The sequence below is a fragment of the Dermacentor andersoni genome, chromosome 3 (genome assembly GCF_023375885.2).
Source record: "Dermacentor andersoni chromosome 3, qqDerAnde1_hic_scaffold, whole genome shotgun sequence".
Taxonomy (NCBI): domain Eukaryota; kingdom Metazoa; phylum Arthropoda; class Arachnida; order Ixodida; family Ixodidae; genus Dermacentor; species Dermacentor andersoni.
This window is the reverse complement of record NC_092816.1, coordinates 230,496,103-230,522,074: the sequence shown is the minus strand read 5'-3', so window position 1 is coordinate 230,522,074 and position 25,972 is coordinate 230,496,103. Positions and strand designations below refer to the sequence as shown.

The 25,972-nt window shown below is 44.3% G+C and overlaps 1 protein-coding gene across 1 annotated transcript in view; it reads left to right on the top strand.

The window, feature by feature from the left end:
- The window catches only part of Git (ARF GTPase-activating protein GIT1), a 306,764-nt gene that overhangs the window by 230,998 nt on the left and 49,794 nt on the right, over positions 1-25,972 (top strand). Inside the window, exon 12 of the mRNA XM_050183502.3 lies at positions 1,427-1,500. Coding sequence (XP_050039459.2) covers positions 1,427-1,500 — 74 coding nt within the window. The remainder of the gene's footprint in view (positions 1-1,426; positions 1,501-25,972) is intronic.

Below are 25,972 nucleotides of genomic sequence, written 5' to 3'. Positions count from 1 at the left end.
TGTATTTCTGAGCCATCATTTTCACAAGTGTAGTTGTGTTCCTTACTTTGAAGGTACAATTGTCATAGAATAAATACGAATGTGTATTGACCTGTCTAATCACCAAGAGCACTCACATTGAGGCATATGGCAAGGAATGTGTGAGCAAGACGTTCTTGTCACTGTCAAAGAAAGCAATGGATTTTTTACACATGCATTAGCGATTGTAGTGGTGGGCTGCATTGTTTGCCATGTTTCAACTGTTAGCATTGATTATGTTATAACTGTGAGTGGTCACTTCTCCATGACATAAAGTGTGGAAGGTAGAAGTGTTGTTCATTCCAGGAAATATAATCATGTCTGTGTGTCTTGTTCTTCTTTGTATCCATGTACTACCTAACCTGGAGGCTTACGAAAAGGGTTCTACTTAAATTGAGGACGATGCAACAAGCTATGGAAAGAAGAATGATGGGTGTAACATTAAGGATAAGAAAAGAGCAGATTGGGTGAGGGAACAAAAGCGAGTTAATGACATCTTAGTTGAAATCAAGAAAAAGAAATGGGCATGGGCAGGACATGTAATGAGGAGGGGAGATAACGGACGGTTATTAAGGTTTACGGACTGGATTCCAAGGGAAGGGAAGCGTAGCAAGGGGCAGCAGAAAGTTAGGTGGGCGGATGAGATTAATAAGTTTGCAGGGACAACATGGCCACAGTTGGTACGCGACCGGGGTAATTGGAGAAGTATGGGAGAGGCCTTAAGCCTGCACTGGGCGTAACCAGCTTGATGATGATGATGACTACCTAGTTGCACTACACAAGAAAAGCCTTCGTGATATACGAACAAGCCCAAATATAAACACTCCCGCTTGGCCGCTATACATCAGTGCTTTTTTTCCTAATTCTGACCATTCACTTCCGTCATAAATATGACGTTTTTTTTTTCTTTTTTGATGTGGCCGCTGCATTAATACTAGTGTTTCAGTTGGTTTCATGCAACAAATCAGTGGCATATGCTGTGATTTTTGATGACCTTGATTTGGCAGTCTGCTTACTGCTAAAAATGACTATGCTGATGGCAGTATGCTTCAAGCAGTTAAAAATAAATTGTTCAGATGTATTCTAAACTGTAGTATTGAAAATCTGCAGTAAATATAACGATTGAAACTAAATAATTATTACAGTATACATAAATAGAAATAAGAACTAATGGAAGCTACTTCAAGTTGCTGCTGACAGCATATAGTTGCTTTCATCTACATAGAAGGGCTTGCTTTCTTTGTAAACATGGTGCAGCATAGCTGGAAGACAACAACAGTGGCACAAAGGCATGGCTGCTTTGCCCGGGGAATGTGTTCACATATGTGGGGACCACGAGGTAGACAGGGGTGCCACTTATCTGTGATACACTTCCAGCTAATAACCTCCACTATTTTTGTGTGTGCAGGCTGGGAGGAGCATCGGCTAAGTGATGACGAACCGCTATACGACAGTGTTGCATCCGATGAAGACAACAATGCTGTAAGTGCTATTTTTAGAATTGTTGATGCGCTTATAAAACTAGAGGGAGCAGCTTATGAATGTACCAGGCTTTCAAACACAATGGTAAAAAATTTCCAACATTTGTAGCAATCATTTTGTGTATCACGTGCACAGGTGATGCTGCCTTTTTTTTTTATCTTCTTAGCTGACTTCAGACGGGTTTGATGTACCTATGATCTGGGTACCACGTGACCATTTCCAAAAAGAAACAGTTGGTTGGGTGACTTGTAGATGTCGCATGAACAAGAAAGTAGGATCAACTGATTCCATGCTGACAACTGTGGCAACAGTTAGCAGCTAAGCATGTAATCAAAAAGGAGTATAATTAAACGGGGTAGGATGTGAATGCCTTTGTTGCCCTTTGCTGTGGCACCGGAAAGTGTCATCTAACTTAAGAGCTGCACCCTCCGACAGATGGCGCGAAGTGCCCAACAGAATGACGAAGCGATTAGCCTGTGCACCTTGACCAAAACCCATCTACGAGATTTGAAGCATCCTCCTATTATTGACAATTTTGTATGGGAAGGGTGCAACAGAATGACTGGGTCAAGAAAAGGCGGAGGCATAGGCATGCTAATTAGGCGAGGTGCAAAGTGGCAAAGGGTAAAAGAGACACGTAAGGAGAATTTATGCAGTAGCAGCCCATGGCAAGGCAAAAAGACAAGGCTTGGAGCAGCTTACCTATGGTCAGATAGTGATAGCGGAGAAAGAAATGGTTGATTACATTAGAAGCGAGATTAATGACTTCAATAAATTGGGCCAGGTGATATTAGTGGGTGATCTGAATGTGATTGAACGTGAATATTATATGAACGTGATTTAGATGGATTTACTGATTACAATGATTCTCTAGCACTGGATCCGTGTGATGGACAGAACCTTGTATAACAGTTAACTCGGGGAATAAGTGTCCTGGACAAGTAAAGTGGAAGTGTGAAAATAGGTAGTCATGTATTGATTACGCCTTAGTCTCAGAAACGGTCTACGAATGATTAGACCAAATGATGATAGATGAAAATGGAAAAGGTAGCCCGGGTAGTGATCATAAACGTTTAACCTTAAAATTTGGGAGAGATACTAATGCAAAACACAAACCAATATCATCAGAATTCCTAAAATTGAATGAAAGGCAAATAACAGAAATTACAAAAAATATAGAGAAAGAAATGGAAGCGTTTCCCATAAGGGACTGGTAGAAGTTATGCAGAAGGAGATAAGACAGAGAGGGAAAAAGACAACTGTTGGACTGGAAAGAGGGAACCACGTAAGTGTTGTAACAAGGAAATAAAGCAAGCTATAGAACAGCGTAAACAATTTCTGCCGTATCAGTAATAAATAATATCGTTAATATCGGCAAGTTGACGGCAGTAACATAGCCTTGTCCACTTTGAGAGAACAGAAACAGAGATCGGCGCACTTAGCTCCCAGTGACATAAGAACGCATGGCAGGCATGCTGCAGAAACTGCGGCATTTGTCTTCACTACTATCCTAATACGGCCCGTTTCCGCTAAGGGTGGGCGAATATCTTAGCTGTGTTACAAGCGTCACCGTATGAATAGAGTACACTTCTAACATATCAGTGTAAACGTGGCTGCTATTGTTGCCGCTCACAAGTTGTTGCGTGCCCACAGACGAGAAGATTTGAAAGGCGCCTTTTTTTATTTTGTTGACCACAACATAAAAGTCTACAAATAATAAAGCCTAAGCAAGTTTGGTTGTAGCTTTTTTTTATGGAAGTGCGGAAAATGATGAAAAGAATGAAGTGGGGCATCTGCTTAAGATTGTTTGGTGCGTGCAGACCACTTGGTATGTCGTGCAGACCACTTGGTATAGCATTCAACAGATGATAAGTGTGATCATCATTAGCAAGACTTGGCACACGACATATCGCTGTGGCAGGTTCGGGATGCAATCATTACACGAGAAAGAAGAAAAACATTGAATTTTGACGACAAAATTCAGAGGTGCAATCATTATACAAGTAAATAAAGTAGTGATTAAAATGAAGGAAATCCTAGTCGGATGGTGTGAAAGCGTGATGAACCTCATCTACAAAGGTACAAGGTGATAAGGAGGATAGCATGAGCTCATACAGGCCAGTGACAGTAGACAGTTTTAGTTAAGCATATGCTATAACATTGCGTATGCTATAACATAGCGGGTCGTCACTGCGCATCCGCAGAATGTTAGACTCATAGCATATAGCGTACACATGCTATTTGTCAGATTTAGTGTTAGCGTCTTTGCGTGGTTTGCGGAGTTTGCGTGAAGCATGGCGGCGGTCCCGGCTGCCCGCTTCGAATTGAATTTGGCATTGCTTTTGTAAAATGACTTTCGTTCGTAGCAAATGACTGTGTAAACGGCTTGGCATAGTCTCAGGCTGCTTCAATGACAGAGTTTTATGGATAACCGTGTGTGTTTTTGAGATCGCTTCTCATTTCGAACGAGTCAAAGCCTAACGAAAGAAAGGATGGTTAGATGGATGGATGTTATGAGCGTCCCTTTTGGAACGGGGCGGTGGGTTGCGCCACCAAGCTCTTGCTATTATTGGCGGCGAGGAGTTAGAGTCGCCATCTGTTGGAAGTGCCTCCCTTGCGTAGTATGAAGGATCACGCGGCGCGCTCCTCATAGGTTTCGCTTACGGCGCTCAATAAAAACACAACACGGCAGTCCTCCTGGACATTTATGTAGGTACTCTCCAAATGAGGGAAGTTTTTGACTGTCGATATAATAATCTTGGGCAAACTGAAAGCACAGAATCGTTTACAGACGCTATCTCTTTACAGAATATGTACAGTGAACACCACTGCACGCGTTTGCTGTGATGGAGCCTCCCGAACCGGCTTCTTGCGTGAAAAGTAGCCAAACGCTGAGAGTAAACTATGTGAAATATGTTCTTATAGTGGGCTGTCTGTATGGGGAACCAGCGCTGGATAGGCGGCGCATCAAAAAGAGTGCGTTGCACGCCGCCCTGGCGACGAAACGCGGCATATCCCAGCCGCTCGACCAGACGACACACACGTGCGCGGCCGTATTATAGTTCGTATGTTTCCGTTTTCACGCCGCTTCAAGTGGACAGTTTTCGTAAAGAAGCTAGCGCCATCAAATGAAGAAATGACGAAAGAAGCTTTTTTAATCTTTATATATTTTTCACAGTGTGTCGCGGCGAGCACGTGTGTTTCTTTAATGGTTGCGCGTGTGCCGTTGCCATGCGTGCGGGGCAGCCTGCCTCGCAAATCTAGCAGCTATCGCTCCGGTCGTGCTGCGCTATGGTTTTGGAAGTATTAGTTGGCCTGAAGACTTTCCATATTTCTCTGGCTAGACATAAATTCAGATGTTACTTTGCCACAGCAGTCAATGGAGAAGAAAGCTTTATCACATCAGCTGACTCGCGCAAGCAAGGGTTTGAGCGCTCCGCTGCTGGATCTGTAACAACGCTATCTACATTTAGCACTAATTACACAAATTTACCGGATGCATCTCAGCGCTCAGTCCTCATCCGCATGCGCATTTTAAAAAACACACAGGCGGCTTAGTCGCGTGTGCCCCGGCAGTATGCGCACACAACTCGTATTACAAGGCAGCTTCCCTCCCTCATAATTCTTGGCAATGAATGGATAATATTTATTTTTCGTATCGTTCGCTTAGTAGCAGCGGTGGCATAGAGGTAGAACACCCGCCTCGCACGCAAGAGGTCCGGGGTTCGAATCCCGGTGCTGCGCAATTTTCCACCGGATTAAAAAAAAAATTGGCGTGTTGATAAAATTGCATAAACAGGCCTGGAGTGTGGCCTGATCCCGGTGACCAGAACCGGTAACGCACTCCCTCACCAGAGCAGGATTGGCCACCCTGGTGCAGTACTTGGCCACAACCTCCTATACGAACACAACAATCAAACCCTGGCCCTCAGTCCCCAGCAGCTGCAGAGCGTGCTAAAAATCCCTGGCTCCGGACAGGCCGCCATTGGAATATGAACCTGGCAACGTTTAACCCTAGAACGTTATCTAGTGAGGCGAGTCTAGCAGTGCTATTGGAGGAATTAGAGGGCAGTAAATTGGATATAATAGGGCTCAGTGAAGTTAGGAGGCCAAAAGAAGCATATACAGTGCTAAAAAGCGGGCACGTCCTGTGCTACAGGGGCTTAGCAGAGAGACGAGAACTAGGAGTCGGATTCCTAATTAATAAGAACATAGCTGGTAACATACAGGAATTCTATAGCATTAACGAGAGGGTGGCATGTCTTGTTGTGAAACTTAATAAGAGGTACAAAATGAAGGTTGTACAGGTCTACGCCCCTACATCTAGTCATGATGACCAGGAAGTCGAAAGCTTCTATGAAGACGTGGAATCGGCAATGGGTAAAGTCAAAACAAAATACAGTATACTGATGGGCGATTTCAATGCCAGGGTAGGCAAGAAGCAGGCCGGAGACAAGTCAGTGGGGGAATATGGCATAGGCACTAGGAATAGCAGAGGATAGTTATTAGTAGAGTTCGCAGAACAGAATAATATGCGGATAATGAATACCTTCTTCCGCAAGCGGGATAGCCGAAAGTGGTGTCTCCTGGACCCTGCGGTGCACTTTAATTAATGCGGCTCTGATTCTACACGCCCTGTGTAAGTTGCCAGCTTCACATATTTGCGTGGTGTTTATTTGTCAGAAGTAGCATCAACGTATTGTACCGTACCTTGAAGTTAAACTTATCCTGTTTCCCCGCAACCGCTGTCGTATAGCAGTAGGGTTTCCTTGCCTTCTCACATCACCTCTCCCCCCTCTCTTATGGGAACTGACTCTTCTCCACCCTCTCCTCCTCTTCTCCTCTCTACAGTTCTAGCTGTGTCCCCTCTGGCCTCGCACGTTAGTAGAAAGGATGAGACGTTCATTTGAGCGATTACCAGCCGTTCGTGTGCAGGTGCGAGTAAGAGCGGGCGTGAGAGAGAAAAATCTGGGGGCTTTTGCTTCTTGAATATTTGACTGCCTAAGCACTACAGAGGAGGTTTCTCAGCATGTGTTGCATGCGTTTGTCCCCTAGACTTGCCGGCATTGCGGAGTGCAGTCGAGTTTGTTTATGCTCTGCTGCTGGCTGCCTGCGCGGTGACTCAGTGGGCATGGAGGCTCTATTTGGTGATCACTGTGTCTGAAGGGGCAAGGTTCTGACTGGTGTTGTATAACTTGCGGGTTGTGCACAGGCGCGAGTAAGAGCAGCTGCTAGAGTGAAAATCTGAGGGCTTTTGCACCTTGAATATATGACTCTGCCTAGGCACTACGGAGGAGGTTTCTTAGCACGTGTTGTAGCATTTGTCTCTAGGCGTGCCGGCATTGTGGAGTGGGGTCAAGTTTGTTTACGTTCGGACACTGCTGAAAGGCCGTTGGTGACTATAGAGAGTTTTAGTATAGCGTAAAATCCTTGCGTTAGCGTTAGCGTGCGACGCAACGCTAACGCAAAGAAAGACTGCACTGCGCGGCACAAGGTAGTGTTTTAGAATAGCGGAACAGAGAAAAGCGTTAACGTTAACGCAAACAAATACAGCGCCATCTAGATGTAAAAACACAAAGTACTGGAAAGCCAAATCCACACGAAATGTCGAGCTTATCCAATGCCGAATCCGCAAGTGTGTCCCCAACTCAAGCTTATCGAAAGCCACAGGTGTTTGGTTTGAGCGTTGTTTTGTCGAGAGTCGTGAAACACACGATTAATCTTGGCATGCCGCGATCGAGTGTTCTGTGGGACCCATATTACGTATCCTTTTTAAGTTGGTATGACATAGACGCCCTCATGCTTCGGGAATGAGAGCGACCGCGCAGGTTATACGTGTCCTCAAGATCCACTCAACGTCGAAGCTATACCGGAGGGGACGTTTCGCCGGCAATTTCGCTTCCAGAAAGCGAATTTCCCACTTCTTTTCAATTTTTTGCAACGGACGCCCACCTTGACGTCCATCCGAATGGGTTCAAGGCGAAAACCTCCTTCATGAGGTTCATATCGTCGTCGTTGGTAAAACGCACACGCATTGTGACCATAGCACCGACCACACTACTGTGTTTTGCCGCGGAAAACATGACATGCATCGGCTTCACATGCGGCTTTACACCAAATGAACGAGCGAAATACACTTGGGCGCCATCTCGAGGCGGATACAGCAAACATGAGCAAACATTAGCAAACCCTCTAGTTAAGCCTACTGCCCGGCTAATCGAGGACGTATATCGCAAACAACACCCATTTGTCACCTGTGCGCCGCTGCCGAAGCATCATCACACAAATCTAAGGCGAACACGAGCATTAGTGGGGAAGGATAGAGCCTAGCAGTGCAGGCAGACGACTCGATAGATCCGAAGCGGGCTGCTCTCACTTCGACCTGCGCCGCCATCTTGCCGTACGTAAGGCTCTCCTTGCGTGCGTTAGCGTTCAACGCTAAATCCTGAAAATAGCGTACGTACGTAAGAGCTCCAGCAGCGTTTACGTATAGCGCATGCGCAGTGTGGTGCATGCAACGCTAACGCTAACTCTTTGCGTTTGCTGCTTTACGCTATACTAAAACTGTCTTATGACTGACTCACCACCAGTGCCACAGGCGCGAGAAAGTCTGTCCAACGTACCTTCAGAGGCAAAGTTCTGACTGGTGTTCCAGAAGTCACGGGGTGCGGTAGTGCTGAACTTAGTGTCATAAGTTGGTGACCAGACATAATTATATTTATTCAGTTGTATTTTTTACTAATTGAAACATCATCATCATCATCAGCCTGGTTACGCCCACTGCAGGGCAAAGGCCTCTCCCATACTTCTCTAACAACCCCGGTCATGTACTAATTGTGGCCATGTCGTCCCTGCAAACTTCTTAATCTCATCCGCCCACCTAACTTTCTGCTGCCCCCTGCTTTCCTTCCCTTGGAATCCAGTCCGTAACCCTTAATAACCGTTGGTTATCTTCCCTCCTCATTACATTTCCTGCCCATGCCCATTTCTTTTTCTTCATTTCAACTAAGATGTCATTAACTCGCGTTTGTTCCCTCACCCAATCTGCTCTTATCCCTTAACGTTATACCAATCATTCTTCTTTCCATAGCTCATTGCGTCGTCCTCAATTTAAGTAGAACCCTTTTCGTAAGCCTCCAGGTTTCTGCCCTGTACGTGAGTACTGGTAAGACACAGCTGTTATAAACTTTTCTCTTGAGGGATAATGGCAACCTGCTGTTCATGATCTGAGAATGCCTGCCAAACGCACCCCAGTCCATTCTTATTCTTCTGATTATTTCAGTCTCATGATCCGGATCCGCAGTCACTACCTGTCCTAAGTATATGTATTCCCTTACCACTTCCTGTGCCTCACTACCTATTGTAAACTGCTGTTCCCTTCCGAGACTGTTAAACATTACTTTAGTTTTCTGCAGATTAATTTTCAGACCCACCCTTCTGCTTTGCCTCTCCAGGTCAGTGAGCATGCATTACAATTGGTCTCCTGAGTTACTAAGCAAGGCAATATCATCAGCGAATCGCAAGTTACTAAGGTATTCTCCATTAACTCTTATCCCCAATTCCTCCCAATCGAGGTCTCTGAATACCTCCTGCAAACACGCTGTGAATAGCATTGGAGAAATCGTATCTCCCTGCCTGATGCCTTTCTTTATTGGGATTTTGTTGCTTTCTTTATGGAGGACTACAGTGGCTGTGGAGCCGCTATAGATATACTTCAGTATTTTTACATACGGCTCGTCTACACCCTGATTCTGTAATGCCTCCACTACTGCTAAGGTTTCGACAGAATCAAACGCTTTCTCGTAATCAATGAAAGCTATATATAAGGGTTGGTTAAATTCCGCACATTTCTCTATCACCTGATTGATAGTGTGAATATGGTCTATTGTTGAGTAGCCTTTACGGAATTCTGCCTGGTCCTTTGGTTGACAGAAGTCTAAGGTGTTCCTGATTCTATTTGCGATTACCTTAGTAAATAGTTTGTAGGCAACTGACAGTAAGCTGATCGGTCTATAATTTTTCAAGTCGTTGGCATCCCCTTTCTTATGGATTAGGATTATGTTAGCGTTCTTCCAAGATTCCAGTACGCTCGAGGTCATGAGGCATTGCGTATACAGGGTGGCCAGTTTCTATAGAACAATCTGCCCACCATCCTTCAACAAATCTGCTGTTACCTGATCCTCCCCAGCTGCCTGCCCCCTTTGCATAGCTCCCAAGGCTTTCATTACTTCTTCCGGCGTTACTTCTGGGATTTCAATTTTCTCTAGACTATTCTCTCTTCCATTATCGTCGTGGGTGCCACTGGTACTGTATAAATCTCTATAGAACTATTCAGCTACTTGAACTATCTTATCCATATTAGCAATGATATTGCCGGCTTTGTCTCTTTCTTGTCTGATTCTTGTCTATTCCTAGTTTCTTCTTCATTGCTTTTAGGCTTCCTCCATTCCTGAGAGCATGTTCAATTCTGTCCATATTATACTTCCTTATGTCAGCTGTCTTACGCTTGTTGATTAACTTGGAAAGTTCTGCCAGTTCTATTCTAGCTGTAGAGTTAGAGGCTTTCATACATTGGCGTTTCTTGATCAGATCTTTCGTCTCCTGCGATAGCTTACTGGTTTCCTGTTTAACGGCGTTACCACCGACTTCTATTGCGCACTCCTTAATGATGCCCATAAGATTGTCGTTCATTGCTTCAACACTAAGGTCCTCTTCCTGAGTCAAAGCCGAATACCTGTTCTGTAGCTTGATCTGGAATTCCTCTATTTTCCCTCTTACCGCTAACTCATTGATCGCCTTCTTATGTACCAGTTTCTTCCGTTCTCTCCTTAAGTCTAGGCTAATTCGAGTTCTTACCATCCTATGGTCACTGCAGCGCACCTTGCCGAGCACGTCCACATCTTGTATGATGCCAGGGTTAGCGCAGAGTATGAGGTCTATTTCATTTCTAGTCTTGCCATTCGGGCTCCTCCAAAGTCCACTTTCGGCTATCCCGCTTGCGGAAGAAGGTATTCATTATCCGCATATTATTCTGTTCTGCAAACTCTACTAAGAACTCTCCTCTGCTATTCCTAGTGCCTATGCCATATTCCCCCACTGCCTTGTCTGCAGCCTGCTTCTTGCCTGCCTTGGCATTGAAGTCGCCTATCAGTATGGTCTATTTTGTTTTCACTCTACCCATCGCCGATTCCACGTCTTCATAGAAGCTTTCGACTTCCTGGTCATCATGACTGGACGTAGGGGCGTAGGCCTGTACAACCTTCATTTTGTACCTCTTAATTAGTTTCACAACAAGACCTGCCACCCTCTCATTAATGCTATAGAATTCCTGTATGTAACCAGCTACTGTATATTCTTATTAATCAGGAATCCGACTCTTAGTTCTCGTCTCTTCGCTAAGCCCCGGTAGCACAGGACGTGCCCGCTTTGTATATATGCACTGTATATGCTTCTTTTGGTCTCCTAACTTCACTGAGACCTATTATATCTCATTTACTGCCCTCTAATTCCTCGAATAGCACTGCTAGACTCGCCTCACTAGATAACATTCTAGCGTTAAACGTTGCCAAGTTCATTTGAAACAATGTGCCATTATTTTGCATTATTGGCGGCACCTCCATGCCATCAAATTGGCAACGGGGACAAGATAGCTAGAACCCGGACTGGTCCGGGGGTTGGGGCTCACAGAGGGCTGCACGTGCCAGGGTTGTGTAAGATCGGCTGTCGAAGGAAGAGGCAAAGAAAGCTTCGCTTTAAAATTCTCCAGGCTCAACTATTGTTGGCATCTATGTAACGCGAAGCCTCGTGTGGAACATTGTGTGGCACGAGACGCCGATGCGATTCGAGCTGGTGGTGCTCCGGTGGTCCGAGACGCATTTCGTTGTTTTCCTATTGGGTGTTGTTTTAAGAGCATGACGGGAAACCGAAACAAAATCGAGCTGGTGGGCGACACTGGATGTCGCAGAAGCAAAACATGATGCCCCATCGCGCTGCCTGCAGCAGGGAACTGCGGTGCCTTTGGATTATCGCCTACTAAAAGCATGCAGTGCGCTACCAATGGGCACTACGCACCACACACTGTAAAACAGATACGCGAAGATGCTTATCACAATAGGTTTGGTGGCGATAGCTGTGAATGAGGCATGCGACGACTCGGGTGGAGATTGGTTGGTACTGGGATAAGAAATTGTGCGCACCGTCGTTTTCACATGAGACTGGCGGCTATATGTCTTTCTGGATTTCGTGTGCCTCCCCACGATTCACGGAAGCAGCTATTTGATGTCTAAAATATGTCACGACTAATTCAAAAGTCTAGTAGCTGTATTGATCAAGACATTTTGTAGCCATGGACGTCTAGATGTACTTCAGTAAGCCCTGCTAACGTTACGCTAAAGGTTGGCTAATGGACAGCTTGACAAGAACAACTGAAGACTTCTATTAGACATTCCCTCAAATTTTTGCGGCAGCTGTTACAGTAACACGAGGTTTGCCAACAGTTACAACTTATTTTAAACAAGGCACGAACATCGGAAAGAAAAGTTTATATTGTCGATTAGAGTGATGCACAAGTAGTTTTTCCAGATATGAACCATGGGAATAGTGCAGTGCAGCCTCATTGGTCGATTAGTGCTTTTTACTTAGACCAGTCAACTGAATGCTGCCTGTCAGAATTATTTGGCAAGTAAAATAAGATTTGTATTGTACGCTAATATCATGGCAATGTTCGCCCATTGACCTAAACAAGAACACCTCTGCATAAAACACGTCCTTATTGACAAAACTTCATCCTGCTGGGTCTCCACCAAATTGAAATAGCTTCTAGCAAAGAAAAATTTTGTCAGTGATGCTGCAGTTCAGGCAAAAATTACATCCTGGTTTCAGCTACAGGGGGCACAACAGCCTTACACCAGTATACGAAACGGAACACTGTGCTGCAATGAGTTAAAAAATAATGGATAGTACACATCTGGAAAAACACTCTGCGAACCACTCTAACTAGCAATATAAATATATTTTTTCTGATGTCCATGCTTCATTTAAAAGTAAATTGTAACTTACTTTGTGGGTGCCTCTTGTAAGTAACGCCACATGCTTGCACAGCATCACGCAGAAATAATGGCCCGTTCTTCGGCATACCATCCATTAGTGAATTCCTTGTACATTGCATGTTACCAGAACTGAAAGATAAATCATAATATGCTGTTATTTTTTTTCATAAACTGTACGATGAGCTTTTCATGCATAAAGGATTATTGCGAGCGAAAATGCAGCAAGACATTAACTTCACACCATGTCACATAGTCATACTTTATTACCTAATAAATTAGAAAAGATGCAGAAAGTGTAATTAACAAGAGTGACAAATGATCATGCGTAAATCTTGAAGATGATTGCCGCCACTGCCAGAGCAGGCCAGCAATCATAGGAGAGCACTGGCTGCCCACAAAAGCTTGCTATCACAGGCCATGCGTGAAGGATCTTGTGTCTTGATAGAACAGTTCTTGTAGACATAGGCAAGCAATACCTGCACAGAAGAGGGGAAAATGGCGAAGGAGGAAATGGGAATGTTCAAATTGGAACTTCCATTAGAATTATGTGCTAAGTAAGAAGCTAGGCTCACATCAAAAATAAGTTTAAGCACTCCTTTCTCTTAACTTATGGGTATCTTAAGGTATGAATGTGATGATGTTTAAGATTACTACTATATTTATTGGGGGAAAGACGGGGAATGTGGGAGATGGAAATTCAAGACGATGAGCAAAACATGAACAAAGTGAATGCAGGAGCCAACGTTTCGACAAGTGGACTTGTCTTCTTCAAAACGTGAACAAGGTGAATGCAGGAGCCAACGTTTCGACAAGTGGACTTGTCTTCTTCAGGAAGAAGACAAGTCCACTTGTCAAAACGTTGGCTCCTGCATTCACCTTGTTCACGTTTTGCTCATCGTCTAGTGTATTTATTGGCATATAGTTATTAAATTGCAGAGTAGAGTCAGACAAAGTCAGCCTTCAAATTAATATATGGTGTTTTTTGGCTAAAAAGGCACTTATCAACTTGTCAAACAAGTCTGAGAAGCTTCCTGCAAAATATAATCAGTTTAAAACAGTAATCCACTCTGCAGGTAAATGATGTACTAACTTAATTAAAAAGTTAAATAGCATTTTATATTGTCAAACCAAAGGAAGTTTAGAATTTTTCACTGTCTAGGTGTTGCCTTTCTTTCAAACTTAAATATGACACAGTACAGAGTAAGCAGGTAGCATGCAAAGGAGGACTGGTGATAAAATAGTGTTCCAAAGCAACACTCCTAGCTGGATCAATCACTTTTGTTGATATATTTTCATGTGACCCTAATTGGCTTAGGGCAATACCTGACACCAATGACACATCACTGTGAATGATATGTCATAAAAATTGAAAGTATCTCATGATGTGATGAGATGATAGCATTGCCCACTTTCTTGGAAGTGTTAACATGCTTGTCGCGCAAGAAAGTGGAAAGTGATTCGTATAGGTAGCAAATTCATCAGTGCATCTATAGCCTCAGGTAATTCTGAGCATCTACTTTGACTTGCAGTTGAGAAGCCACTGTACAGAAAAAGATGTATTCAGTAATGGTCCATGTTGAATAATTGCCCACCTAGTGAAAGGTCAAATGTAGCAGCCTAATGTGCCAGGGCAAATAAATTGCTAAATTCTGATAACACCTCCATTGATATTATTGAAATAGATGGCAGGAAACAGCACAGGTAAAGTTATAGTTGTGACAAAATGTTAAAAGCACCTCGGCAAACTGCTGGAACCCTCAGCATCATGCCTGTTCTACATACACATATGTTGCAGCACAACCTCTATGTCAGACGCAGGCGCCTCCACACATCACTGTGTGATCTCCTCACAATAAGATTAAAAGACAGTCTGGAACAAGCTGCCTGATGTAATTGATTTGGCAAGTGCCAGCCAAGTGCTGATGGTGGTAGAGCCAAATTGAAGTTCGGTTTTGTATGGAAGCCTCGGACCATGTTTTATCAATTCTAGTGGCAAAGCATACCTTTTGCAGCGTACACATAAATCTTAAATTATAGTGCTTGCTGATGCTGTACAGTAAATTCCTGTAAAGAAACTAAATCACCTAGAAAACATTTAGAATACAGAACTAATCACATACTGGCTTGAATACATTTGTGCATTAGGGAAGCAATGTGTAATGTACACTGCTGTAGCAAATTTTTACTCATGTATGGAATACTGGTGAAAGTGAAAGTGAAAGTGAAAGTTTATTTTCTTTTCAATGAAAAGAGGGCGCCAAGACAAAAGGCAAGAGCCTGACAAGGTCCCGGTCACCCGTAAAACAGCTGGAATTGTGCACAAGCACTTCACAACAAATTCACAATGAATTTCTCAAGCATTGTAAAAGCATGAAGCAGTAAGTTAACATGCACAGAATTTGTACAAGAAAAGAATAAATTGAATACACAACTTATCGTATGAGCGGTATAAAGATACATAATTTTTGTTTTATAAACATAAAAATATCAGTCCTAAAACACAGAAACAATACCACACAGCTTACAACATGTGCGTTATAGAAAAAACATTTGAAAGGTAGTAAAATAAATACAAATAAATACAAAGTATGTCGACTAAATAAATATCTCATTCCATTTGTACCAATAGGTATTTTTTAATTGTAGATTTAAAACGTTTTTGTGGAAGGTAATATTCAGTTTCATAGGGAAAGTTATTTATTACCATGGGAATTCGGTAGCTTAGTGTTTGCTTGCCATAATTGGTGCGTGTGATAGGAACAAGCTTACGTTTCATACGAAAAGCATAACAGCTGCAGGAATTATCTGGACAAGAAAAGAACAATCTATGATGATGGATGTACTTAAGTAGACAGAAGTTGTATACTTCTTTTACTTTAAGGATGCCATATTTCTGAAATAGCGGTGACATAGGTACATCTGAAGGTCTGCCATGAAACCCCTCAATAGCATGCATAGCGCATTTCTGAATTGAAATTAGTTCAAGGTGGACGTCATAGTTCCCGATACAAGGATACAGTAATAAGATAACCTTGAGTACAGAAGTGCGTAATACATGGATATATTTAACCAGGGGGGCAACAAATGAGATATCTTATACAAACAGCCGACTGTTTTACTTAAATCAGACATTAATTTGATGGTATGAAAACTCCAAGAAAGATTGTCATTGAACCAAACACCAAAAAATTTTTGGTTTGAAACACGCTTTAATTCAGTATGTTCGTAGAAAAATTCAGAGTGATACTTTCTACTGTATTAATAGGATGAAAAATTATGTAGTTAGTCTTTGATAAATTAAGGCTTAGCCTATTGTCAATAACCAGTTACGTAGCTTTCTTAAATATGCATTTGCCGTAGCCTCCATTTGGGACAAGGAGCGGGATGAAAAAAACATATTCGTATCGTCGGCGTACATGACCAGATTAGGCGATTCGGATATGCTAGCGATATCATTTATGTATGCTAAAAACAATAACGGTCCTAATATAGATCCTTGAGGAACACCATGCTGAATTGCCAATTTCTCTGAGGGTATGCCATTAACTTGAACATAGTGTAATCTGTTATTTAAATAGTTCTTTAGCAAGTCAGGTGCAATACCACGTATGCCATAACTGGTAAGTGGTATGGTAACTGGTAAGTGACACAACAGAGTTAATTTATGAGTTCTTACATAGCACTGACTATCTACAGTTAAATTTTGTAAGGCTTAGGGAAACCAATTAATAGTATAACTGTGTATGTACACTGGCACTGAGAAACTGGTTATAATAATGGCAGCTTATAAGGGACCAGTGCAAAAAAAATGCCTATTTGTGAGACACCAACCAGCTATTTTACCACGAAGCGCTCCCTTGCCTTAACCCATATACAAAGCACTGGGAGGACCAGAGAGGGTACAGTACATTGGCTTACACTGATCATGATGAGGTCCCATCATCCAGCTAGCGCCAAGGGACAAGAAGGATGCCCAGCAGTCTATAAAGTAAAAAGAACAAAATAAAAGAGCATCAAGTCAGTCGGAAGACAAATTTGCAATTACAAATGAGGTGACCCACAGTCATTAATTAATAAATGCCAAGCAGTCGTGATTGCACTCCCAGATGAAGCACCTACTAGGCTAAAGTTTTGCTGCTTACTTAGAACAAAACAGCAGTGAAATTTTTACATCAGCAGCCGATTGCATTTGGAATTGTATAGACGAAGTAAACATTGCAGTTAGATTTTTGTTTTGCTATAAAGTGGGAATGCTACAAGCTGCATAGTCACTGACACACGCGCGCGCAACGCTGTAACCCATGCAAGAACAAAAGGACACAAAGTAGGGTGAGTTGAGTCTGGTTCAGGATTACAGCCAGCGCGTCCTCTTCGAATGCACTCCCTTCAGTTGATTCATGCTACGTTAACCACAAAGACTAACAAGCATGAAAGACGTTCTGAATGTGTTTACCAAAATAGACTCTGGTGGCACTAGTAATGGGTTTTATTGCAGATAGAAGATACTGTTATGTAAGAAGACGCAAATGAAAAGCTATTTACAAGTATATTTACAATGTAATACGCAGCACTTGGCCAAGAGGCAACAGCCCACGCTAACCTCCAATCGTCGTCGTCGTCTTCTTACTGCTCGCCTCTTCGTCACTGGAAATACTATTCCGTAGCACTACCCCGGGCGGCAAAAACGACGTCCCGGAGTGTCTAAAGGCCGGACTCAGAAGCAGTGTAGTAGGCCTTGAGCCTACTGATGTGCACAACATCACTAGATGCCAGAGTAGATGACGAGGTTGAACTCACAGGAGCAATTTTGTACGTCACAGGCGTCACTTGGCGCAGTACGCGGTATGGCCCTGTGTATCACGAAAGGAGCTTTTCTGAAAGTCCGACATGACGAGAGGGCGACCACAGGAGCACGAGCGCACCAGACGAAAACTGTACGTCACGGTGGCGAGCGTTGTACTAACGCTGCTGAGTGGTTTGCGAATCCGTCAGTCGAGCACGGGCAAGCTGGCGTGCATGGTCGGCGAGGGCGATGGCGTCCTGCGCATACTCGCTTGTTGAGATCGCAGCAGGAGGAAGTGCCGTGTCAAGGGGCAAGGTCGGTTCGCGACCGTAGAGTAGATCAAATGGAGAAAATCCAGTGGTGTCGTGCCGGGAAGAATTATAAGCAAACGTGACTTAAGGAAGGGCACTGTCCCAGTCGTGGTGGTCCTTGGACATCATATTGGTAAGAGTACGGTTTAACCGCTCTGTCAGGCCATTGGTTTGAGGATGTTATGAGGTAGTCAGCTTGTGTTGAGTGGAGCAGGATCGCACAATTTCGGTGATAACTTTCGAGGGGAAGTTACGACCACGGTCAGTAAGCAGCTGTCGCGGGGCGCCATGAAGTAAGATAATGTCACGCAAGAGAAAGTCCGCGACGTCAGTGGCACAACTAGTAGGGAGTGCTCGCGTGATAGCTTATCGGGTGGCGTAATCAGTTGCGACGGCTACCCATTTGTTCCTAGAGGATGACGTGGGAAAGGGACTGAGGAGGTCTAATCCAACACGAAAGAACGGTTTCACAGGGACGGTGATCGGCTGGAGATGATCGGCAGGTAGCACCTGAGGTGTTTTCCGACGCTGGCAGGTATCACAGGCAGCAACATAGCGTCGGACGGAGCGAGCGAGACCAGGCCAATAGAAGCGGCGGCGGACGCGGTCGTACGTGCGGGTTACCCCAAGATGTCCTGAAGTGGGTGCGTCATGCATCTCAAAGAGCACAGTCTGTCGTAGCTGTTTTGGCACGACAAGAAGAAGGTCAGAGCCGTCAGGGAGGAAGTTCCTTCGGTACAGAATGCTGCCCTGGAGGACATATCGCCGAACGGATATGTCGGTAGGTGCAGAGCGCAGACACTCGATGAGTGCTCGCAGCGATAGGTCTCGGTACTGCTCATCGGCGATGTTAGCGAAGGCAGATGCAGAGAAAATGCCATTGGCGGTACTATTGTCGTCGTCTTCTTACTGCTCGCCTCTTCATCATTGGAAATACTATTCCGTAGCACCTCCACCAGATATGTTACGTAAGAAGACGCAGATGAAAAGATATATGCAAGTATATTTGCAGTGTAATGCGCCGCACTTGGCCGAGAGACAACAGCCCGCGCTAGCCTCCAATCGTCGTCGTCGTCTTCTTACTGCTCGCCTCTTTGTCATTGGAAATACTATTCCGTAGCAATATACTAGCATATTGGAGGAGCTGAATTTAGGCTTAGAAGAAGTTCTATTTTCAGTCTTATCATAGACCAAGACGTCCATAGCCCTTTGTAGCCATTTCAAGAGGTTTTTAAGAGGCTCTGTGTTTAGTGGGTCGCGCCTTGTTCACATAGGATCTAGGGGCCGGAAAACTTATGAGATCGCAGTCTGCAGCAAGCAATGGCGGCACGTTTCGGTTATCGCCTATGAAAAGCATGGGCTACGCTTCTGACGGCACCATGAAACAGGTAGGCGAATATGCTTATCGCAATATGACTGGTGGTGATAGCTGTGAATGCCGCATGCGACGACCCCGGAGAATATTTGCTGGTACTGGAATGAAAAACTGTGCACGCCGGCATGTTGACATGAGACGGGCGGGTGAGTATTGCGGTGAAGTGCCGCAATGGGGAGCTATACTATACTGTTCTCGATGGCAAGCGCCTCGTGCATTTTCATGTCTACATGGGATCTAGCGGTCGGAAAACGTCTCATATGATCGCAGTTTGGCGACGTACTGAACATTGGTGCTGAAAAATTGTGTTTTTCGGGAATGTATGAACATGTAATAAATGAGCGTAACTCTATTGGATCATTTTTTGTGTCCTCGATTGCTAACATTGGCGCTGGGAAAACGTACGTAACGGGAACGTGTCAATGAGGTTCTACTGTATTGGGCAAACCGGATGCTGTCTAAACAACAGATTAGGGGAGGACAAATACACATTGCAGCTCCTGACAGCACCTAGCAACTTGGCTGTGCTCTGCAAACAGTGATAAATGCTCTCCGCAACTAGAAAGCACCAAAGTCATTGAACAGAGTAAGAAATATGGAAAGCACTTGTGATAGCAAAAAAAAGAAGTGTGTAAGTGCTCCCTCCATCATGCTCATCGAAGCTGAGGTCGAGTTTGCCAGGTCCAATGGGTCCAAGTCAACACTGCTGTTCCGGCCCACCACATCATCGCATGTCGTCCCCTTGTCATATCTTACATCCCCTACCTACCCCACATCACCTTGTATATAAGCATTCAACGAGGTGGTACTTTGCGCTACGTACATCCACATCTTGTTCCTTTAAATGTTCACCCTGTAGTTCTTGCATCAGTGTAACACTAAACGCAATACAATCATGAACATCCACCAAATAGCCCTGTTCGTTTCTTTAATAAATACCTCGGCATGTACATAAACGAAGGAAAGACTTACTGAAGAAACCATCAAGATAATCTGAAAATAAAAAGGAAGAAGAATGCAGCAATAATGAAACACAGGGCCACTTTCAGGCCACAATAACTATGAGGTGGTGCATGGAATCTGGAAAGGAGCCATGGTGCCAATGCTGACGTTTGCAAATGCCATTCTGTGCCTAAAATCAGATATATTGTTGTGGTTGGAAGTTGACCAAAAATCAGGAGGCCAGTTGGCTTTGGGAGCCCACAGCAAAACCACAAAAGAGGCAGCGCAAGGGGACGTGGTTTGGGGCTCGTTTGAAGTCTGAGAAGCACAGAGCAAAATTAGTTTTCATGAAACTCTCAGGAACATAGATCACAATAAATGGGCGGCTAAAGTAAAGAATTATCTGTACCAAAAAAGCGTGCACACAAAATGGAGATAAAGGCCAAGAAAGTTGGCAATCAAATACAGTACAGGGATAGAGTGCAGGGAAAGTGTATATAGACAACCAGGAGTCTTTAAAAAGAAATTGAGAGAAACACAGACAGCAAATCAGATGCAAAGAATGGAAGCGAAAAAGACCATAGAGACTTGCAGAAATGAGAAAAAGGAAATTAGTAGGGAAAATCTGTATAATAACACGAAGAGAAGTGCCTTGCTTTTTGAGGCTAGAGCTGGTTGCCTAAGAACAAAAACATACTGGAGCAAATACTGGTAATTAGATGAGGCATGTGCATGCTGCAGCATAAATCTGAAGATCACTGAGCACATCCTAATGGAATTCGAAGGGATTCACCCAGCGAGACCAGTATGTAACGTACCACTTCCAGAAGTGCTTGGATTTAAAGTAGACAGAAGTATCAACCGGTCAGCAGTCAAGATGAGAGACATTTACAGTATTGGTAGAAAAAATGCAGGGAAGAGTCTGATGCAGGGAAGAGTCTTGAGTGGATGCATTACAGACATAGGCAGTGGTACAGGTTAGGTATAGCAGACAGAAAAGATTAAAGAGATGTGTACAAGAATGCTGGAAGCAAAAGCATTCATAACATACTTGAGTAATTCGAGCAGGCTAGGTGATGGTTTGTCCCCGCCACGTTTCAAAGGGGACATCAGTAAATCCTCATCATCATCGTCATCAGGACGGAGGAGTAGCAGGGAGAGTGGAGAGCTGCTGGTTGGGCATGTACGTCACTCGAGCCATGGGCGTATGTTTTGAAGAAGCCGTAATCAATCCTTGACTTGGGCAGCATGAAATAACATAGACAAAGGGAAAGAAAACACAGACACAGTGCAGACGATCAACTGGGGACTTAATGAAAAAGCAGAGAGATATATGGACACACAGAAAAACACGTGGTCCCAGGGTAAAGTTGATCCAACTTTGCAGCACGCAGCGTAATGGATGGCTTTGATGTTTCACCTGACTTGCTTATGAATCACACGATTTGTTTCATGCTGCCTATGCCAAGGATGCATTACCAACTCGCCCAGCAAATCACCCATTAATCCATCGGGGCTGACAGGTTCTTGCAGTAGCGTGGAAGAGCAACAATTCGATGGGCACATTTCAGAGTGTCAAATGGTGGAAAAAGAAAGGGCGAAACAAGACAAGGTTGACGGTAATTGCACGTGAAATACAGTCAAACCTCATTAATTTGACCACCGTTCAATCGAAGAACCTGATAATTCGGACTCGTCCTCTGGTCACAGCAGGCATATTAATTATTTAATGCAATCTAACTATTGTTAATACGGACGTATTTGGCCGCACATTGGTTAATTCGGGCAACTCTCAGAGCTCGGCGAGTGCAAAGCGCCACAAATGTGTCATGCAAAGGAGCAAAATTGGCTCTAGCATCTGACCAAACGAAGCAGCGAAGGCTGTGTTGCCATAGTCATCAACGGAAACCATTTGTGAATGACAGCAACGCCGGAATGCTTCGTCCCTGTTTGTGCCTTTAAAGCCTTTATTCTAGCATTTACCGCCGCGCTTAACACCGTACCGGCTGTGTGCCTTCATAGCTGTGTCCATCCATGATCGCGTCGATAGCAACTGCAGTTTCATCTGCAGTGGTTGCTGCAAACAGTAATCTTGTGTTGATTCTGTGCATGTGTCGGCTGCGTGCCTTCAAAATTGTATAGCTGCCATCCATGACCGCATTGATGGCGACCGCGGTTTCGTCTTCAGTTGCAGCAAATGAAAGATTTGTTTTGACTCGGCGGGTGCATCGGCTGCAGTGGCATAGCCAGAAATTCATTTCAGAAGGGTTTTCCACCGACAACTACTACTCCTTCACCTCTCTCTCTCTCTCTCTCTCTACATATGCAGTAATCCCTCATTAGAATGAAGACCCGTTGTGGTTGCTCAGTGGCTATGGTGTTGGGCTGCTGAGCACGAGGTCGCCGGATTGAATCCCGGCCACGGCGGCCGCATTTCGATGGGGGCGAAATGCGAAAACACCCATGTACTTAGATTTAGGTGCACGTTAAAGAACCCCAGGTGGTAGAAATTTTCGGAGTCCTCCACTACGGCGTGCCTCATAATCAGAAAGTGGTTTTGGCACGTAAAACCCCACAACTTAACTCATTAGAATGAAGTCGGCAGGATGGCGAAAAAATTTGGTATAAGCGGTAATTCAATATAAGCGACCACTCGAGAAAAGGTAAAGCAGATGAGCTTTAATTGCTCCACAACTGCAAGGAAGTTAAAATACAGTGTATTCAGTGAAGCAAAACTTTATTCAGGTGCAAAAAAGGCAGCGAGCTTTGGCTGTTTCAAGTTCTTACCGGGCACGAGGACCCCTGCTCTAATGTGACCAGGCATTGCACAAGGCCATGGTCGCCACCCATGCATTCAACCTTATTTCACAACAGGCGTAGGTACTCCCGCATGTGCACCATAGTTAGCACTTCACGTGGCTCTTCATCCACCGGCTCATTGTCCTCATTGGGGCCACCAATTAACAGTGTCAATTGTCTCTGCATCCATTGCTGGGGCAACCACGGTAGCATCAGTATCAGCCAACGCGAATGTCTTGAAGTTGCCTCCTACCTCTTGGCCAGCAATTTCATTAAAGCCTTGTACAGATTGCTGCAAGTCCGGTCATCGTCACTGCCTTTTTCCACTTTTATCAGCAGAACTTTGTGCTCCAAAGTCAGACACTTTTGCCCGGAGACTAACGAAGCCATTTATCACTGTAGACCACAAAAGCACACCCGAGGCATGCCCAATGAAGCACTCTGAATAAAACACAATCACATGGTCTGCAGCATGGATCCAGATGCATGCACCATCGGCACCAAAGTGACTGAACGTGGCGAGTGACGCAGAAGGCAGAATCTACTGGTGACGGTTGCAATGGTGGGCTTGGCATCGGCTTCACGTGTAGCGAAAGAAAAGTGATCGGAGTTGTGGATACCATGAAACAGGAACCGCAGTAGGGCACCCATTGGTGGAAGATTATGCTCAGGAGGGCAGGCTGGAAGAAGGCAGCTTTGGAGGAGCAGCGACGTCGGAACTGGCAGTGACAAGGCGAGGAGTTGACATGAAGGCGAGTGAGAGGAGTGACTGGTATCCAAACGGCTTGCAGACTGGAGAACAAATGAGGAGAAGGCAGTGGCTGATCTTATAGGGGGAGGGGGAGGGTGCGGAGATCACGCAAGACCACGAGAGTATTGCGCTGGTAAGCGCCACAAATGTTGGGGCTCACGTCTGAGGTTGTGTTCGTTATGCTCAAAAAACGAGTAGCCACTCATTGTGGGAAATCAGCGCGATCGTGAAAACTGAAAGGCTTTGCAGTAGGGGCGTTGCATGATCACTGGGCAATTTTTTCCAAGGTGTGCAGCCGTGAAGTTTGAAAAATGAGAGTTTTTTTATGCACCATTGTCGACAACACTGTGCTAATTCTACGGTTCGAGTGTTCATGCACTGTCGCATTTGTGCCATTGACAAATGTCTAGGAACAATATTCTGTGACCTCACCGTGCATTTAAACCGTTTGTTAAAAGTCTGATGACATGAATCAAACATTGATCAGCTCGGGAGAATTGCCGGGGAACACCAGCTTGCGTTTACCCGCCATTTTGACAGCCTGACTCACTGCTGGTAACACTCGGATTTTTCATGTTTTCGGCAAGTTATCAGTTGACTTGCACTTTCAAAAGTGCAACAAAGCTAGGGGCGGTGTTTTAGTGCAATGCAGGCCGATTATGGCAAGCGGCAAGCAAATTTCTAGGCCAGCTTCCCCAAAGTCGTCTTTCTCCAGTACACTCCAGTCGTCTATCACAGTGCACTGTGATAATGACATGAATCGCAACAAATGTCATTTGTTGGCAATGACATTAGATTTGCCATTTGACAGGGGCATTAGAAGGACTGACAACCAACTTCTATGGCACCCGTTTTATTTATTTTTTTAGCATAGTGGAAACCATACAGGTCTGATTGCCCAGTTGTACAGTGGTAATGCGGAAAATGCCATGGAACAGTTTTTTTACTTTTTCTATCAGCATCAAGGATGTAGTTGTGCTTGGGAAACAGGATGGGAACACTGATAGGTGAGCGCAATAGCGCTTGTACTTTGATAGGAAGCAGGTAACAAGTGTGACCCTAGCTTTAAGAAAGTAATATTTTGCTTATAAATCCAATGTTTCTGTGGTTCATCTTTTTTGAAGTGTTGCGTTATTTTCACTATAGTAGGGGGTGTACAAATCTCCGCCCAGCATTGGCTCCCACCGAGTAACAGAAACCAATCTCGAAGGCAGTACTTTTGCTGAGTGTGTGGTGCACCGGGCTTTCTTTTCCTAAGCCAAACTAAGCGGTTAGGATGTGCTAGTAAAGGTAGCGCTTGCACATATTCTTGGCACAATTTATCAATGGCACTTTGTATCTCACAAAGAGACTACAGAACTTGGGGTACTCGCTCACAAACCTGTGGGCGCACAAAAGCACTTATGTGGGCCACTGTGCACTCCACAGCTCTGCCACTCAACTTCTTGCTGCAAAGGCAGCACCACTCATTCACACAAATATATATTTTAGTTCGTCTAGAATAAAGCACAAATGCCTATGTAATGTAGAGACTGTGATTTTAAACAGTAAGTATGCGGCACCTAATAACGGCCAACTATGTACAGTAATCTCATTGACTACATATCAAGTAGCAAGTTTTCCCGCCAGTTTGCGCCAGTTACAATTTTTTTCAGCATTTTATGCCAATTTAAAGTTATAGTTCCTACCTAAATCACGAACAGCATGCTCAATTCTATCACTGTAAATCATGGTCTTTTCATTTCCGCGAACATCTCATGACATAATCTTGGCAGTTGTCAGTCCCTTTTTAAGGTTAACATAATAAGGCTACTAATGACTGCAGTTGTTTCTGTACGTTCCTTAAGAACTTGAGGGAATAGGATGGAAATCAATGACAGTGCCAGATTGGTTCATTAGATGAAAAGCAATATAATCAACACATAGTCACAATATAGCATGTTTGTAAAACCTATTCATTGAGTCCTTGACACATCCACAATCCTCTGCAACACTGAATATTCATATCAAACTATTTAGACAACGCAGCTTTGTACTATATTATCATTCAAAGAACATTTCAACCTGCCAATTTTGCTGCCTATTGTGCACCCAAAGCCTGCATTACGGAGAGTGAACAAACACACCGCGACATTTCTTCGACTGGCGCTCCACTTCGTCATTACAGCAGGACGCAACACATTAGATACAACAGCGTCAAGATGCACGACAATCAGCAGTCTGCGGGGGGGCAGTCACACCTTCCTTTGCCAATACATGCCGTGCACTAACTCGGGCAAAATTTAAGTGATGCTCATGCCACGCCTCAAACAAGTATGCAAAGGAATGAAAAACCTTGGACTAAACTGCCAAACTGCTATTTGTCAACCCTCACACCTAGTTGCGCTTCAGTTGTTGTGCACTACATAATGTAGTGCAGCACAAAGCCTGCATGATGTAGGCTTTGGCAAGCTTTTCGTTCCT